This window comes from Chanodichthys erythropterus, chromosome 15 (assembly GCF_024489055.1).
Source record: "Chanodichthys erythropterus isolate Z2021 chromosome 15, ASM2448905v1, whole genome shotgun sequence".
Taxonomy (NCBI): domain Eukaryota; kingdom Metazoa; phylum Chordata; class Actinopteri; order Cypriniformes; family Xenocyprididae; genus Chanodichthys; species Chanodichthys erythropterus.
Window position 1 is genome coordinate 37,774,612 of NC_090235.1, and position 17,212 is coordinate 37,791,823.

At 36.4% G+C, this 17,212-nt stretch overlaps 1 protein-coding gene across 4 annotated transcripts in view; it reads right to left on the reverse strand.

Moving 5' to 3' along the window:
- Positions 1-16,688, reverse strand: part of cratb (carnitine O-acetyltransferase b) — a 74,745-nt gene extending 58,057 nt beyond the window's left edge. For 3 of the 4 annotated variants that reach the window (XM_067361468.1, XM_067361467.1, XM_067361465.1), the window contains exons 1-5: positions 16,209-16,688; positions 15,735-15,950; positions 15,029-15,147; positions 14,514-14,567; positions 14,064-14,229 (exon numbers count right to left, since the gene is read on the reverse strand). In XM_067361468.1, the coding sequence (XP_067217569.1) occupies positions 14,064-14,229; positions 14,514-14,567; positions 15,029-15,147; positions 15,735-15,950; positions 16,209-16,259 (606 nt within the window). In that variant the 5' untranslated portion in view covers positions 16,260-16,688. Of the gene's footprint in view, positions 1-14,063; positions 14,230-14,513; positions 14,568-15,028; positions 15,148-15,734; positions 15,974-16,208 lie in introns of all 4 variants that reach the window. The other variant, XM_067361466.1, reaches the window with a different exon arrangement.
- Positions 16,689-17,212: the final 524 nt, after the last annotated feature.

The following is a 17,212-nucleotide window of genomic DNA, read 5'->3' on the forward strand; positions in this document are numbered from 1 at the left end:
ATCATATTAATCAAAATGCAGGTCATATCTTAGAAATGGCTTGGAATGAGACGCTTGGATGGTTTCTATATTAACCCTAAATCAGGCAACGTGACTCACGAGTCACATAGTTTTTATTGTCTTTTTTGGGGCATAAGAACAATTTTTTTATTAAATCCTTTTATCATTTATCAATGCCTGGTCTGTCTCAAGTATGCTGGTCACATGATTTGCTTCAAGTTTTCAGTGATCTATTAGTAAGCCTGATCTAAATCCAACATGGCTGCCAGTGGTGGAGAACATTCAGATTTTGAAGTAGATAATTATATATTAAACTTACTTTTATTTTGGAAAAAAAATTATATTACTGCTAACATTAATTCTGAACATTGTCTTAGGGTGCTGAAGAAAAAAAAATTGTCATATGTTGTTTATGTTGTTATTTAGCACGTTTTGAAATGTATGTGACTCCTGAGTCACGTTGCCTGTTTAGGGTATAAAAAAGGGATTAACCCTAAGAGTGGAAAAGTCTAAGGTAACCATATTAAAAAAACTGTTGCTCCCTTTTTTGAGAATATACGTAACACTACACTAAATTTAAATGGTTGTAATTTAAGAATGTTTTAGACATAAGTTTGGTAACTTTAAAAAATGATTATATTTACTGTAAATCAAATGTACTCAACAGTCCAGTCCAAAAGTTTGGAACCACTAAGATTTTTAATGTTTTTAAAAGAAGTTTCGTCTGCTCACCAAGGCTACATTTATTTAATTAAAAATACAGTAAAAAACAGTAATAGTGAAATATTATTACATTTTTTTTTTTTTTTTTATTGTGACATGAGTTTTAATGATACATGATAACATGCATACATAAACATTCAAAATAAATAAAGATGCTAAATCAGCAATAATAAACATAGGAATAATACCAATTATAAATAATAATATTGATGACTAGGTTAATCAAAGTTTAACAATCAAAGAGATTTCTCATACATATTTCAGTCATCACCATTTACATACTCCTATGACAGAGACTGATACATGTCATTTGAAAAACACAAAAGAACACCAAAGAACCCAGACCATTCTTTGTAAATACTTAAGCCCACCTCCAGAAGGAGGAACTCAGCACTCCAGAGTGACCTAATTGACACACAAGACTATTTTTCTCAAATCCAAAGGCAAGTGATCTATAAATGGAGACCATAAATTCTGAAAGCTCTTTACGTCACCCCTATACACAGCAATCAGTCTCTCATGGGGCAAAACGGCAAATATCTCTCTATACCACTGAGTGACAGACGGGGGCGTGTCATTAATCCATCTGATAAGGATGCATTTCCTTGCTACAAGTAGTAGTTTATCTAGCGGTTTGTAACCTAATGCATCCAATCTCAGTGTTGTTGCCTGTCTTTTGGATGGGAGCCCCAAGAGAAATAGACCAGGGTCCTTTTTCAATTTTATCTGAAGAATGGTGCCAATTTCGCAAGCAATGAAGCTCCAGAATCTAGAGATGCACTCACATTTCCAAAAACAATGAAAGTATGTCCCTAACTCCGTATGGCACTTAACACATAGAGCAGATATAGTATTATTAATCTTATTCATTATTACAGGTGTTACATGTAATCTATGCAGTATTTTATATTGGGTCTCTCTGAGACGGTTGCATGTAAAAGTAGACCTCACACATTTAATGGCCTCCAGCCAGTCATCTATATACTCATTGCACAGGTCTTCCCCCCATTTGCGAGCCACTGTACTCAAAGGTCCAGTGGTATGAGAGTATATAAAAGAATAAAACCTAGATATAAAATGAGAGACATTAGTTGTATTGACTAGGAAACTCTCCAAATTACTAAATGTAGGTGAATCCAGCACAGATCTTTGCTTTGAGAAAATATAATGACGAATTTGTAAATAACCAAAGTGGTGTTGCTTTGGAAGATCAAACTTCTGTTGTAACTGCTTAAAGGACATTAAGGAGCCATCCTGAAACAGATCTCCCAGTACACGAATCCCCTTCATATGCCAAGTTTTAAAAATAGGTGAGTCTAAGCCAGGGGCAAAATCATGATTCAAGTGAATTGGACTCATCATAAACAGAATTTCACCTCTCCCGAAAAACCTTGAAATCTGTCGCCAAACTTTAACAGAATTGTAAAGTATTGGATTTTTCCTCACTATATCAACATGCTTATTGGGGCAAGCAAACAGGCTCCAAACAGAAAATGGTGAACAAGCCCAGGAGTCTACACTGAGACCCAGATCACAGTAAGATCTGTACCACTCCCAAACAAGTCTGGCATGGCAAGCCCAGTTATAATATAAAATATTTGGCATAGCTAAACCCCCCAGTTCTACTGGCATCTGTAAAGATTTCATCTTTTGTCTAGGCTTCTTGCCATTCCATGCAAAACTGGAGAAGGCACTTTCCAGTTCTGCGGAGACTTTTCTGCTTAACCATATAGGCAACATCTGAAGAGGGTACAATAATCGAGGAAGAATGTTCATCTTGATTAAACTTATTCTACCGAGCAGCGAAAGAGGAAGAGCTTGCCAGCGGTTGAAGTCTTTTTTAACCGTGTGAATAATTGGGGCACAATTAAGTTTCCATAATTTATTTAGGTCAGTTGAAACATTAATCCCAAGGTAAACAAATCCAGATTTAGACCATTTAAAGGGGAAATTACTCAAAGTGTCAGTATTAAAATTGCCTAATGGTAAGGCTTCCGATTTACTAAAGTTAATTTTGTACCCTGAGATTAAACTAAACTCACCAAATAAAGACAACATTGTTGGTATAGATAATTTGGGTGATGATAAAAACAACAGAATATCATCTGCGTACAATGCTATTTTGTGCTCTACTCCCATCATTGAAATACCCCTTATACCTTTATGCTGTCTGATGGCCTCTGCTAGTGGCTCCAAAGCCAGTGCAAACAAAAGTGGACTTAGAGGGCAATCCTGCCTGGTGCCCCTGGCAAGTTGGAAGGGATCTGACCGCAAGCCGTTAGTAATAACACAGGACGTAGGGGAATGGTATATAGTTCGAATCCATTTCAAAAAGTCACCATCAATACCAAATCTCTGTAAAGCCAGAAACAGATACCCCCATTCCACCCTGTCAAAAGCTTTCTCTGCATCCAGAGATACAGAGATAGCCTCGCAATGCGTTTGGTTGGTATACTGTATTACATTCAAGAGTCTCCTAATATTTGTAATGGAGAAACGCTTCTGAATAAAGCCAGTCTGATCAGGGTTAATAAGGTTGGGGAGAACTATCTCAAGTCTTCTGGCTAGCAACTTAGAGAGTATCTTAGCATCAACTCCAATTAAACTAATGGGTCTATAAGAGCTACATATATCAGGTGGTTTATCCTTTTTAAGAATTAGCGAAATATTTGCCAAATTTAAAGTGGGTCGAAGCTGACCATTTTTCAAAGAATCTGTAAACATCTCCGTAAGTGATCCTGCTATATCTTTTCCCATTTTTTTATAAAATTCTGGGCAAAATCCATCTGGCCCAGGGGCCTTTCCTCCCCTCAGAGAGTTTATAGTGTTAAGAACTTCCTCTTCTGTAATTGGCTTACATATATCCACTCGTTCCTCCAGTGTGAGAGAGGGGAGCTTAATATTATTAAGGAAATGGTTTGTCTTTTCCTCTGTGGAGTGACATTCTGATGAGTAAAGATTGATAAAATTCTTTCATAATTTTATTAATGTACCTGTTTTCGAACTTATTAGCTCCAGAATTATCCTTTAAAGATGAAATTACATTGGTCTCTGCCCTCCCCCTTGCCAACCGTGCCAGAAGACGGCCTGGTTTATTCCCTGATTCATAGAGTCTTTGTTTGGCAAAGAAGATAGATGATTCTGCCTTCTTAGTTAATAACTGATCTAAAGCAGAACGGGCTGCATCAAGCTGCTGGGATAAGCCTCTGGAGGGTGACACTTTGAAATCTCTCTCCAAAATCAGAATATTTTTCTCGAGCTCTATTATATTTCTCATAGCCTCTTTCTTTTTAGCTGAATTATAAGATATAATTACACCTCTTAGGTAGGCTTTTGCTGACTCCCAGAAAATGGATGAACTTACTTCGGGAGATTTATTAATGTCAGAAAAATATTTCCACTGCTGTTTTAGATATTGCATGAATTTAGGACAGCTCAATAATGAAGGATTAAGTCGCCACTGTCTACTATACGGATCTCTATATGGGGGGTGAACTATTATTGTAATGGGAGAGTGGTCCGACAAAGTCCTACTTCCAATGGAACAATCCCTCGTTCTGTCCAATATCCCTTGCGATGACAAGAATAAATCAATGCGCGAAAATGTTTTGTGAGGCTGAGAGAAAAAAGTATAATCTTTCCCACTCCTATGAACTGATCTCCAAACGTCAAACAGTTCCAGATCCTTGCAAAATTCTGAAAGCCTAAGACTCTTCCTCAGTTTGGTACCTCTTGGAGGAGACTGGTCTATGGATGGGTCGAGTACGCAGTTAAAATCCCCTCCCAAGAGTATGAGATCGCATGACAATGAAGAAATGTCAGCAAGTAATTTGGGAAAAAATTGAGGCTCATATGCTGTGGGGGCATAAATGCAGCCGATCAGCACATGTTCCCCATATAAAAAACCAGAGAGAAGTATATAGCGACCTTCATTATCTGTAATCGATTTTTCTAATTTAAAGGAGAGGTTATGAAGAAGAATCGCAACACCCCTGCTGTTGGACTTATATGAGGAAAAGAAAACCTGGCCAACCCAGTTTCTACGCAGTTTTATGTGCTCTACGTCAGAAAGATGGGTTTCTTGAAGCAATGCAATCTGACATTTCTCCTTCTGAAAAAAAGAGAGAATTTTTTGCCTTTTGACAACATGGTTAATGCCTTTCACATTAAGGCTTATTAATTTAAGATCACTCATAGACAAATTTTACTGTAAAATTGAAATGGTCTTGATAAAAAAAAACAAATCCAATAATAAAAAATCTCTGGAGTGTTAACACAGAATGAAGAATGGCCAAAATAATGAACAAAACAACCAACAAAACAAATCCCCCCTACCCCGTAATCAAAAAGTATTACGAACCAAGCTTGATAAACACTTCCCTCCCTCCCCACCAAACTCGAAAACAAAATTATGGAGGACGCGAAAAAAAGCAGCCACATTGCACCGAAAGACTGAGTTAAGCTCTGTCTAGCGCCCCCGCTCCCACCACGCGTAAGATTGCGTAACAGTAACCAACTTTATGTGCCCATCACATTAAGAGTACCGTGTGTCTAAACACCACACTGTCACTGGACAATACAAAATAATAAATACAATCTTTAAATGTATCGCGATATATATAAAACATGAATAAACTATAAACATTTTACTGAGATAGGAATAAACAGCTGTGCATCATTACTCAACACCACACTGTTGCTGGGCAGTAGAAAATAAGAGAAAAAGTCTTTAGATGTCCCGTGGATAATGCTGCATGGTGCTGGACAGTAGAAAAGAAAGAAAAGTCTTCAAGTGCCTCACGAATAAAAAAACGCACTGGTGCTGGAGAGTAGAAAAAAAAAAAAATATATATATATATATATATAAGTCTTCAAGTGTCTCACGAATAATAATAAAAAAAAAAAATAATAAAAAAAAAACCCGCACTGGTGCTAGAGAGTAGAAAAATAAGTGTCTTGCCTTTCCAAGTATTTACCAACTATGATAATGAGACGCAGCGCTCATCCCAGCAATTCGTATAGGGTTACCCTCTGGGGTTGCCTGATATTAGTCCAATCCGTTCAGATACGCCTGGGCATCTTGTGCAGAATTGAAGGAGTGGTCAGACCCATTAAGATTGAAACAGAGGTTAGCAGGGTAGCGCATCACAAAACGGACACCTCTCTGAATGAGTTGACCACAGACGTCATTGTAAGCCCGTCTCGCGTCTCTGACCTTGACTGACAGGTCTTGCGTGATAAAAAGATCACTGCCCTCATATGTGAGACGGTCCTTCTTCTTTGCAGCGGCCAGGATTGTACTTCGGTCCGAGTAGTTGTGGAGCTTAATCAGCACGGGGCGTGCGCGGTTGGGTTTAAGCGGGCCAAGTGTTCTATGTGCTCGGTCAATTTTAACCACGCCCTGTTTCGTTTCAATCTCTAACAGCTTGGGTAACCAGGTTTGAAAAAACTTAACAGGTTGGCGACCCTCCGCGCCTTCCTTCAGACTGATGATACGAATGTTGTCCCGCCGGCTTCGATTTTCGGCGTCCTCCGCTCGTTCTGAAAGGGACTGTACAGTTTTTTCCAACGCCGCTATCTTGTTGTGAAGTTCCGCCACTTTATCCTCTGTCTGGGAAACACGGCTTTCCGCCTCCGTGATACGCTTCGTGTTATCCTCTAATCGGGTTGCAATTGAGTCCAACGTCGACTCAAAACGGGCGAATTTCTCATCCAGGAAGGCGCTTAAATTCTCAGTTACGGCCTGTGCTACATTGGACTGTTCAGCCGAGGAGCCACCATCTTTGTTACCCTGGTTAGCAGGCGGTTGGCCTTTTGCTGTCGCGCGGCCCCTTCTTGTTTCTTGTTGGGAAGTCGCGGTACCTGTCCCTGACATGTTTACGAGTTGGATGATGAGAATTAAAGTAAAACGGCCACACAGTTTAATGTGAAAATAAGAAAATAACGCGATGGTCGCGGGAGCTCAGCGAAGACGTGCCACTTAGTACGAGAGCATCACGTGACCAAAATATTATTACAATTTAAAATAAATGTTTTCTATTTGAATATATTTGACAAAGTAATTTATTCCCGTAATGGCAAAGCTGAATTTTCAGCATCATTACTCCAGTCTTCAGTGTCACATGATCCTTCAGAAATCATTCTAATATGCTGATCTGCTGCTCAAGAAACATTTAATGTGTACAATTGTACAAAATATTTGTGTGCAATATTTTTTTTCAGGATTATTTGATGAATAGAAAGTTCAAAAGAACAGTGTTTATCTGAAATCTAATCTTTTGTAACATTATAAATGTCTTTACTGCCACTTTTGATTGATTTAATGCATCCTTGCTGAATAAAAGTATTCATTTCTTTAATTTCTTTAAAAAAAAATAAAAATAAAAATTCTTACTGACCCCAAACTTTTGAACGGTAGTGTATAATGCTACAGAAGCTTTGTATTTCAGATTAATGCTGTTCTTTTGAACTTTCTATTCATCAAGGAATCCTGAAAAAAAAGTACACAACTGTTTTCAACATTGAAAATATAAATCATAAATGTTTATTGAGCAGCAGATCAGCATATTAGAATGATTTCTGAAGGATCATGTGACACTGAAGACTGGAGTAATGATGCTGAAAATTCAGCTTTGCATCACAGGAATAAATTACTTTGTCAAATATATTTAAATAGTACACAGTTATTTTAAATTGTAATAATATTTCACAATATTACTGTTTTTGCTGTATTTTTAATTAAATAAATGTAGCCTTGGTGAGCAGATGAAACTTCTTTTAAAAACATTAAAAATCTTAGTGGTTCCAAACTTTTGGACTGTACTGTAAATATTTTATATAAAATGTATATTTTACAAAATAATTTTTAGTCTAAAATTACTATCAAATCAAAGTCATATGTCTAACCAATTTGTGTTCTAAATTTTAATTTAATATCACAAAATGTAACTTCCCATGATATTTTTAGGCGTTGTACCAAAAATAGCCACTGGGTGTTTTTTTAATGCATTCTCCTGTATCAAATTAATACATTTCAGTCTCAATATCAAAAAACAGTTGGCAGATGGGACCGTGAGACTCAGAACTTTCCAATGATATGTGTTTTGTCAAGATTAGAATTTTTTTTTTTTATATAAAGTAGTTCAAATAAATTGTGTAATACAAAACCTGACACCACCCACTAGGTGAGGAGCTTGCTAAAAGAAATTAAAGTACCATTTTTATGGTAAAGCAAGGTCCGATTTCAAAATGGTTTTCACAGGATGAATCTTGAGTTCGTAAGCTTTTGAATGATATATAATTTGTCAACATTACATCAGGTAAAGTATAGGATATAATTGTTTTAAGCATGCAGTGGCAAGTAGGCCAGTAACAGTTAACAGATTAATGACTTGGTCCTTTTTTTATACCCTAATCAGGCAACGTGACCTGGGAGTCACAACTCATAAAATCCAAAATATATCAAATATTTCAAAAATTCTTTTGGATGTGTTTTACTTAAGCTCAGATGATATAAAAAATATCATGAAAATATTTTTTGCTTATTTTCCACTCTTGCCTGTTTAAGGGTTAATAAGCTTGTTTGTAACTGCATCCCACAGGTCAAACCCCACTGAATGATTTATCCAAAACCATCATATTAGCCAATATCATGGACCAAAACATTAAATTAAACATTAAAAACAAAAGATTAAACGACTAATTTAATGTTATAAATCAGTCTATTCACAAATGTGTAAAATGTTATAAAGCCTATTGAAAAATATGTATTAATTTAAATGAATTAATAACAATATCGTTTGAAATTAATGAAGACATGTTTCGTCCAGTGCAAATTTCTTGAATGAATGATTCTGATACATCAAATACATTTTAACAGTCACTGTTCACCACCTACTGGCAGAACAGTGTAATAACATTATTTTCAAAGGTCATTTATTGCTGAAATCAGTGTACATTAGGACTATAAATTGTTATTGCAATACCTGCATTATAATTTAATGTTTGCAACACAGAAGTAGCAATAGTGTGTTGTTGAAAATACTTTGTGAAGCTGTTTAAAACATATAGCTTACATGACCACTGTTTTCAGCAGCAATTCAAAAGCAGGTTTAAATATTCCGGTATTATCGTAATTTCAGAGGTTTAATAGACATAACTGAATCATTGTCATTTAGGAATAAGATTGCATTCTTTTGATTAATTGTGCATACATAAGAGCGTAAGTATTTTTGTATGTCATGTTTTATACCAGACATCATTGACTATGGTGGTATATGTGATCTCCACATTTTAAGTATTATAATAAGTATCATAGTAATTATAATTTTAAGAATAGATTAACGGCGATATTTTTTTTTAATCGCCCGATAAGAGTCTCACGTTAACGCAGCACTTTAACGCCGATAACGGCAGACCACTAATATACGTCCCCTAAATTGTCAGTTGACGATGTTTACAATAAAACATCACGATGGACGATGATATCGTCGGGTGGGGGTGGGGAGGGTATAGTTTTAATTATTTTTTATTTAAATACATATAAGTAAAAAAAAACCAATACATTTAGAGTTTGTAAAATACACACTGATGTAGCCTATATAGAAGCGGCAATAACAATTATTTCCATTATAATTCGAGGACATGTTTTATTCATATCAGATACACATTGTGTAAGTAACTTTAAAGTTTACTCTATTCTTTCCCAGTTCACCGCTTACTTAACATTACTTCGGGAGAAATGGACGAATTCATATGTTGTAAATCCAACAGAACCTGCAGCACAAACTAACATGGCGGCGCCCATAACGTGTATAGGTGCTCATAATTGACAATCGGAATATCAGATATTTCATGTTATAGTTAACAAATTTGTGAATATTTTGAATAAAAAAGGAAAACTGAAATAAAAGCAGATCATCAGTCATACAGCGCTGCGGTGTGTGACATGACAAGCAATGACGCGTCACCATGGAAACAATAAAGTGATACGTTCTAAATAACGGTCGCCAGAATATTTTAAACTTACGTGCGAAAGGTTATTTTATTTCTCAACTAATGACTCATCCGGGCTTTCAAATAGGTATGCCTGATTGTATTTTCACAGACTAAAGGTCCTTTCACACTGGACGCGATTTTGACGTGCAAATTATTCGCGCGATGGTTTTGTTTTTTGATCAGCTGTTTGTGTAATGAGTGCTTCCACACCGAACGCGAATGTGCTGCTGCGAAAAAACAACGTTTATTTTTTTCGCTTCAATATCGATTTTTTTTTTTTTCACATTCGAGGTGACAGAAAAGGCTTCAACCAATCAAATACAAGGAAACAAAGGTGATGTCACAGCAACAATGACGGATCATCTGATAGCTTGTGTCGACGCATTTACAATAGAAAACTACCTTGTGAATGTTTATTTAAACTATATGTCTAGTAGTTAACCTTCTATCTGTAGTCCATAGGCATACAATTTCCCCATTGTGGGACAAATAAAGGTTTTCTTTAGACAGAAGCCTATTTATAGCCTGGGCTACTCGCAGTATATATGAGTGGGTTTCTTTTCTGTAAACGAAATGTCCAGTAGATGTCACTAGCTATTCAATCAACATTAACCTTTGACAGGTATCGCATTTCTCACGAGATTACAGCTCCTGTGGGAGTACATGCAAGTCGCTGTAGGCTACAAGGATAACATAACCTTCTGAGGTAAAACTTGATTTTTTTTTTTTTTTTAACCTAAATTGTGTCCGTGACTATGGAAAGTGAATGTGTTGTTGTTAAGACTGGGTGCACCCAAAAACTTATTTTCGGTCTTTGAAAAAAAATGAAAAGCTCATCTTCACTGCATGATGAAGTGTCTATGTAGTTTGTCAGTTAAACTGACCAACCTTTCCAACAGGATGAAGATTATTTTGTTGAAATATATATATATTTATATATATAAATTATTCATTCAGCTGTCGCCGCGAATGATTTGGAATCTTTCAGAGCACAAACGTCGCAAATTCGCATCGCGGCTGATGTGAATGGTTTTGACGCGAACTATTCGCACACAAACTATTCGCTTTTTCGTTTCGCTTTTCTGTTACGCGTCCGGTGTGAAAGGGCCTTAACACACGTCACGTCTCTGGCATAAACTACAGTATTTAAAATAGCATATATGCATTAGTTATATTCTCAATTTAATTTACAGAGCAATTCTTGCAAAGATTTTAGGTTAACTATAATCTATAGAAGAGAGTGTGTCGACTTGCAAGACTCGCAGCGGAGCGGAGCGGGACGGGGGCGGGGGCGTGGCATCACGATGGTGTCTCTCCATCGTGATGTAATTCAGCCATCACGATGAATCGGCACAACCCTAATATATATATTTACTTACAATTGTCATGTTTTTTTTTTATTATTATTAATTCTGTAGACTATTTAAATCAATATATATTCAGAAACAGGTGCATATAGGTTGCTACCATTTTATTTTTTCAGTTTAACTTTTATTAAAATGCAGATCAAAACAGAAGACTACTTGATACTAGTGTTGTCACGATACCAAAATTTTGACTTCGATACGATACCCAACTTAAATATCATGATACCGATACTTAAACGATACTATGGCAAAAACCTAAAACAGCAGGAAAAGTAAATAAATAACATATGACAGAACTTCTTTCTTCACCAGTGTGCAGGCTGATAATTCTAGATGCCATGAAGTTAGAGTTAGACTCAATATAATTTTTAATGTTGTTTATTATTTTCATGCTCAATAAAATTGTAAGTTATCTGCTGTTAAGCTTTTTTTTTTTTTATACATTTAGGTGTTTGACAGTAAGATTATTGTAAAAATTATACTACTGTAAATAGAGCAATGTTATTAAAGCATAAATTGGTTTAAAATAACTGTATATACCCTTCACATATTTATGCATTTTTAAATTTTATTTTTGCAACCAGATATCACTTATTAAATTTAGACTCAATAATACACCTCTTTGCGGAGGTCTGCTTGCATGAGTAAAATAAATAAATAACACTCATTTAATGTTTGAGAGCATAGACATAATGCTGGTATCACATTCGCTAACCTGCTGCTTTTAAATTCTTTGTACAAATCGGGATATTTGACGGCAAGATGCTTTTGACTCCCTTCGCTTGTGCTATTTTGTAACATCTTTTGCAGACAGGCTTTGTGATGTCTGTGGGCTTGCCCTGGCTGTCGGCAATGTGTGAAAAATAATGCCATATTTCACTTTGTGCATCTGCTTTCTCAACAATTTGTGGACGGTCTGCAAGAGCACCTGTATCTGCAACCATACCTCTCATTCAGTCACCATAAAAGCCGTTGCGCAGTTGAGAGGAATAAACACGTACTCAATTTGCCTTAGAAGCAGCGCGCTGCACGCACACTGCCCCCTGCTGTTGCACATTAGGAAATACAGCTGGGACTCAAAGTACCGGTACTAATAAAATGAAGAACCGGACCATTTTTAAAAGCAGGGTATCGCGATACCTTTCTAGTACCGGTATATCGTGCAACACTACTTGATACTGTTTTTAAAACAAGAGAAATCACTGCCTATTCTGAATTTAAGGGATGCAGTTTAATTTTTTCATCTGCAGTGTAAATGTCTTATAAATCGCATTAATATTCTCCTAAACAGTTTATAACATATATAATATTTTATACTTATATATTAAGACATTATAGTTTTACAGTGTCACTTTGTCGGTTCCGCTTTTATTTTGAAAAGCGGCGTTTTCTTCAGATGTTTTTTTTTGTGACTCTAAACTTCCGCTACTCTCTTCACAATGTGATGTTCACATATCGTCGGAAGAACGGTAAAAACTTGTAAAAAAAACTTGTCTTTAGTTATTTATCATGTTCATCCATTTGAATTTTGTAAAGAAAGAGTTTACATTGTGATTTACTTGATTAATTTTGTATTGCTCGTACATGTTATTTCTAAGAGCTCCGAACTGTGAGGGTGTGTCGAGCTAGAGCGCATGGTAGCTGATGGCAGAAACTCTTTGATTAGCGCCCTTGGAGAAGCGGAATGAGGTATGAAGGAAAATGGGTGGAGTTTGTACTATTATCAGAAGGGATATTGTTTAAGGAAAAGAGAATGTCAATACTTCATTTGTTTATGGGCTTTTTGCACATGTCGTCAATTTAAAAACATATTCTTTCTGTAAACAATTATAATATATTGTGTTTCATTTAAAATAAGCATGTGATATTTCATTTGTCATGAAGGCTTAAAAACACATTTCATATTTCATATTGGTCATTTGTTAAAATGATTTGTATTGGGTGTAAACATGATTAATATGTGAACATGATTTATGTGCAAATTATTTGTGAAACTACATAGAAGCATTTTGTATTTCTTCTGTTTATTCTGTAGTTTTCACGGTGTTCATGGTGCATGGTGCTCTTTGAGAGGAAGAAATAAATTGACACCCGTTTGAAACTCTCTGCGTCTTGATTGATATATCCGAGGGGCCGCTACATGCAGAACAAAATGAATAGCATAAATAAAAAAAAAATAAAAAAACATTTAACTTGCAACATTAATTTGGATTTGTCTATGCATATTTTTTGACTCTTATAAATTGTGTTACCATTCACTTGCATTATAAGACTGACAGACGGCAACGGTTGGAGTTAAAAATCATCATTTGCGTTCTACTGAAGAAACAAAGTCACCGACATCTTGGATGCGCTGGGGGTAAGCAGATAAATATCAAATTTTCATTTTTGTGTGAACTATCCCTTTAACTTAGGAATAATAAAATACATTAAATTAAGATGTGTAATCAAGAAATAATGTTTGACAAAATTACAAAAGTACAGATAAATTATGTCTGACAGGGAATGCATCTTTTACCACAGCAGTCGCATACATTTTTTGAACCGTTTTAATTTAAAATTAAATAGGCTGTAGGCTAACTACTATAGAAAATATTTCATTCATGCTCTTGCATGTGTGTGTGTATAATGAAAATAGACACAATCAGCGTATTAAGCCATAATACCTTTAGAGTTTTCCTTTAACTATTTTAACTAACATTAAAATAAATAAAATAAAATAAATAAAGAGGTGTATGGTAAATTTGGGGCTATGTAAAATATATCTGGCAACTTCCTAGATTTATCATTTGCCAATTTTCTGGATATTGTCAATAATCTGACTGTTGAAATCAACATCGGGACACTTGTGAGATATTTTTGATATCCTGTTGCCCCTGCCCTGTCCAGATATGTGACAAAAACGAAGACATATGGAAGTTGTAGAATCATGACTATATATGTTTTGATCATATCATCTTACAAAATGTAGGTTACCTGGTAGTTCCTGACCACAGTAATGTGAGCTGGGCCACGCCGTGGACGTCCATAGTGAACCACATGGTCATGTTTGGGTCCTGGGATTCGACAGGAGGAGAACAACTGAGGAAACAATTCCATACATAGTGGCTGTCCGCGCATATACTCTACCGCTAGCTTCCCACTGGATGATGGAAGAAAGACAGCAAGAGAGGACAAGTGGAAATCAAGAAAAAAAGATAAAGAAAATCATATGGAGGTACTGTACAGACAGCAACAGTTTGATATATTCAAAAATAATAGCATGATATTAATCTCTGGTGTTTGGCACTACTTGACTAAGCATGCAGACAAGCATGAGTTCAAGGTTAGCGATTAAATTAGCACAGGTGCTTGGACATGAATGTGTAAATGCCACTGTACTGTAATGTTGTCCATAGACGCCAGACATAAATTAATGAGACAAACCTGTCCACCTTAGCTTTGAAGTCCAACACTCCTGCAATTAACTTTGATGCAAACCTGCACAAGAAACAGTATAGACATATAGATATAAAGCATATATTAATTAAATATGCAACCCTAATACTAATTTATGTATTTTGCAGGCACTTTTATCCAAAGCGACTTACAAAAGGGGAATAAAGCAATTTGAAAAAGAGCCAACAATATTTGTAATATATACAATGTCAGGTTTATTAGACCACTGGATTAGGAAGCAAGCTGGAGAAAAGAAGAAATAGAGGTTGTTTTTTGTTGTTGTTTTTTGGGGTGTAAGCGCATTGGTTTAAAAGTGTGGGGTGGTTAAATGATGTCTTCAATATATCAGATAAAACAACTTAAATGCTTTGAACTTACTGTCTAATAAATTATTTTAGCACAATTTGACATTTATATGGTTCTGTAAGGGTGTTTATTTGAGTGAGTGAGTGAGTGAGTGAGTGAGTGAGTGCGTGCGTGCGTAGATTCTGGCTGTCACATACACTAGTTGACCTCTCCAGTCTGTGAAGTCACGTTTAGGCAGAGAGATGGCTGGATTTGAATGTACTGCTAAAGGCTGCCTGCACTCCAGGTATGCCCACTGCACCCACCAATCAGAGATCTGCATAAAGTGAAGACACACAAAACACACCAGATCAAACAAAACAAACCAGCCTGTTAGTTCACCTTTAAAAGTATACACAATCGGAGTAAAAACGGCTGCAAAAGGCTATGATGCCAAAGTCAATAGGTTTTGAGACACTGCCTGTGGATTCTTAAACTCATAATTTAATTGATTCTTGGATGGAAGAGTTAAGACAAAGAAAATGAGGATCCACAATTGATTAAATGAAAGGCCCACATTATGTTTTATGACATTTAAAAGTTATGCTATAAACACTGCCAACATGACCAACACAATTCAACATGACCCTTATATAAAGTAGTGCAGTTGCAGTACCACCGTACTATACTGTCCCAAAATCATGATATTACTATGATATTTTGTTATATAGCCATGAAGAATCAGAATAATGCCCCATGGTATTTCCATGGTAGGCTACTTCAAGAATACCATAGTGGCAAATGGACACATGGTATTCTTGAAGTACCAAGTTACTAGATGAAGATACAATTACTATTTTTGTGCGCCAACGTATGAAAAATGTACATTTAAACTGTGTCGCTGGTATTTGGTGCTATTCTCACCCAGTTGTGTGAATGCTTTGCTCGTTTGATCAGCTCCCTCTGCAGTTTTTCGCCTAGACCTCCAGTGCATCCAAACTTCTGCACGATCCTGCGGGTGTGTTCGAGCTCATCTGCCGGTAAGAGCGGCTCCAGAGCCCTTAGGTAGCGCTGCAGCGTCTGGCCGAGCGGAGGCACCGGCTGCGGCGGAACCGACGAGTGGGCCTTTCTGAGCACAGCCTGACGAACGTGACACATGATGACTGAAAGTGAGGAGCTTAAGTTTTCACTTAAAATATACTTAAGAGTCTCTGCTCTTATACGTTTTGTAAACCCCCTCTACTCTGGAGGAAGATAAGTTTACATGTGTATGTTAATAAATAAATGTTTTATACTTCATAACGTCAAACGTTAAACCACAACAAAACACGTCAAACCACAACAACACTTAAAAAACTAATGCTTAGAATGATATGCACAATACTACACAACACTTACCCTGTGCATTAATAAAGAGCATATTCTTGGATGTATTCTCTCTAAAATCATTGTTCTACGCTGTTCGTTGCTCACGATGAAACCGCAAACTAGTAATTAAAGCACGAACGTCACGAAGACTCTGAATCGTCATCAATGATATTACAAGATAACTAACTAGTTATTCTTCGGCCCAAAAGAAAACGGCAGTAAACTATTGTGGCAGTGGAAGTGTTTAGTCTGTTAAAAGTCGTCAAAGTTCGGCTGAAGTTCGTGATCTCCAGCACGCACTTCGGGTGTGGATGCTAGAACACGTGTGCAGTGTTTAATGTGTACTGCCGTATCCTTTCGTATATGTGCGCAAAAACAACTAGCCAAAGACTATTCAGATTCTTTTTAAAGGCGTTTGTAGATGGCTTACTTTGGTCGAAAACAGGGACTTAATTTGTTACAATATTGCATTTTCTTCTTGGTTCAATTCGCTTTAACAAGGCAACATACCTAAATGTTTATGTAAGTCACATGAGAGTAAAACTGTCCTCTTATTGGTCAGAGTTTCCTCTGCGTCATCATTCAAGAAGGAATAGGCTTGGGCTGCGTTCCATTCCAATTTTAGACAAGCACTCGTCAACTTCCCTAAACACTAGGAATCAATGTCGCCATTTGTGCGTTCCACTTCGTGAAGTAGAGGAGGGAAGTTTATATGCACAGACCCTTTTTTTTACAGTCTATGGGACAGACCCTCGTCCCCTCGATTTTGACCTATGATTTTGACCGAGGGAGCGATCGAGTCTACTTCGATGAACACTTCAAGCAGCTCCCCACAATTCAATTTGATTGTGACATTACAGCAGATCACGCTTAACTGAAGTGTATGATATATTAGTATTCTTATTCTTCTGTTCTCTATGTTCTGTGTGTTCCATGCAATAAAAAAGGGGAAAAGTGTATGATATATTAACTATTTTGAGAATTAATCGCATAATATATATGTTCACAGTCATAGTTTATACTTTATATTTTGT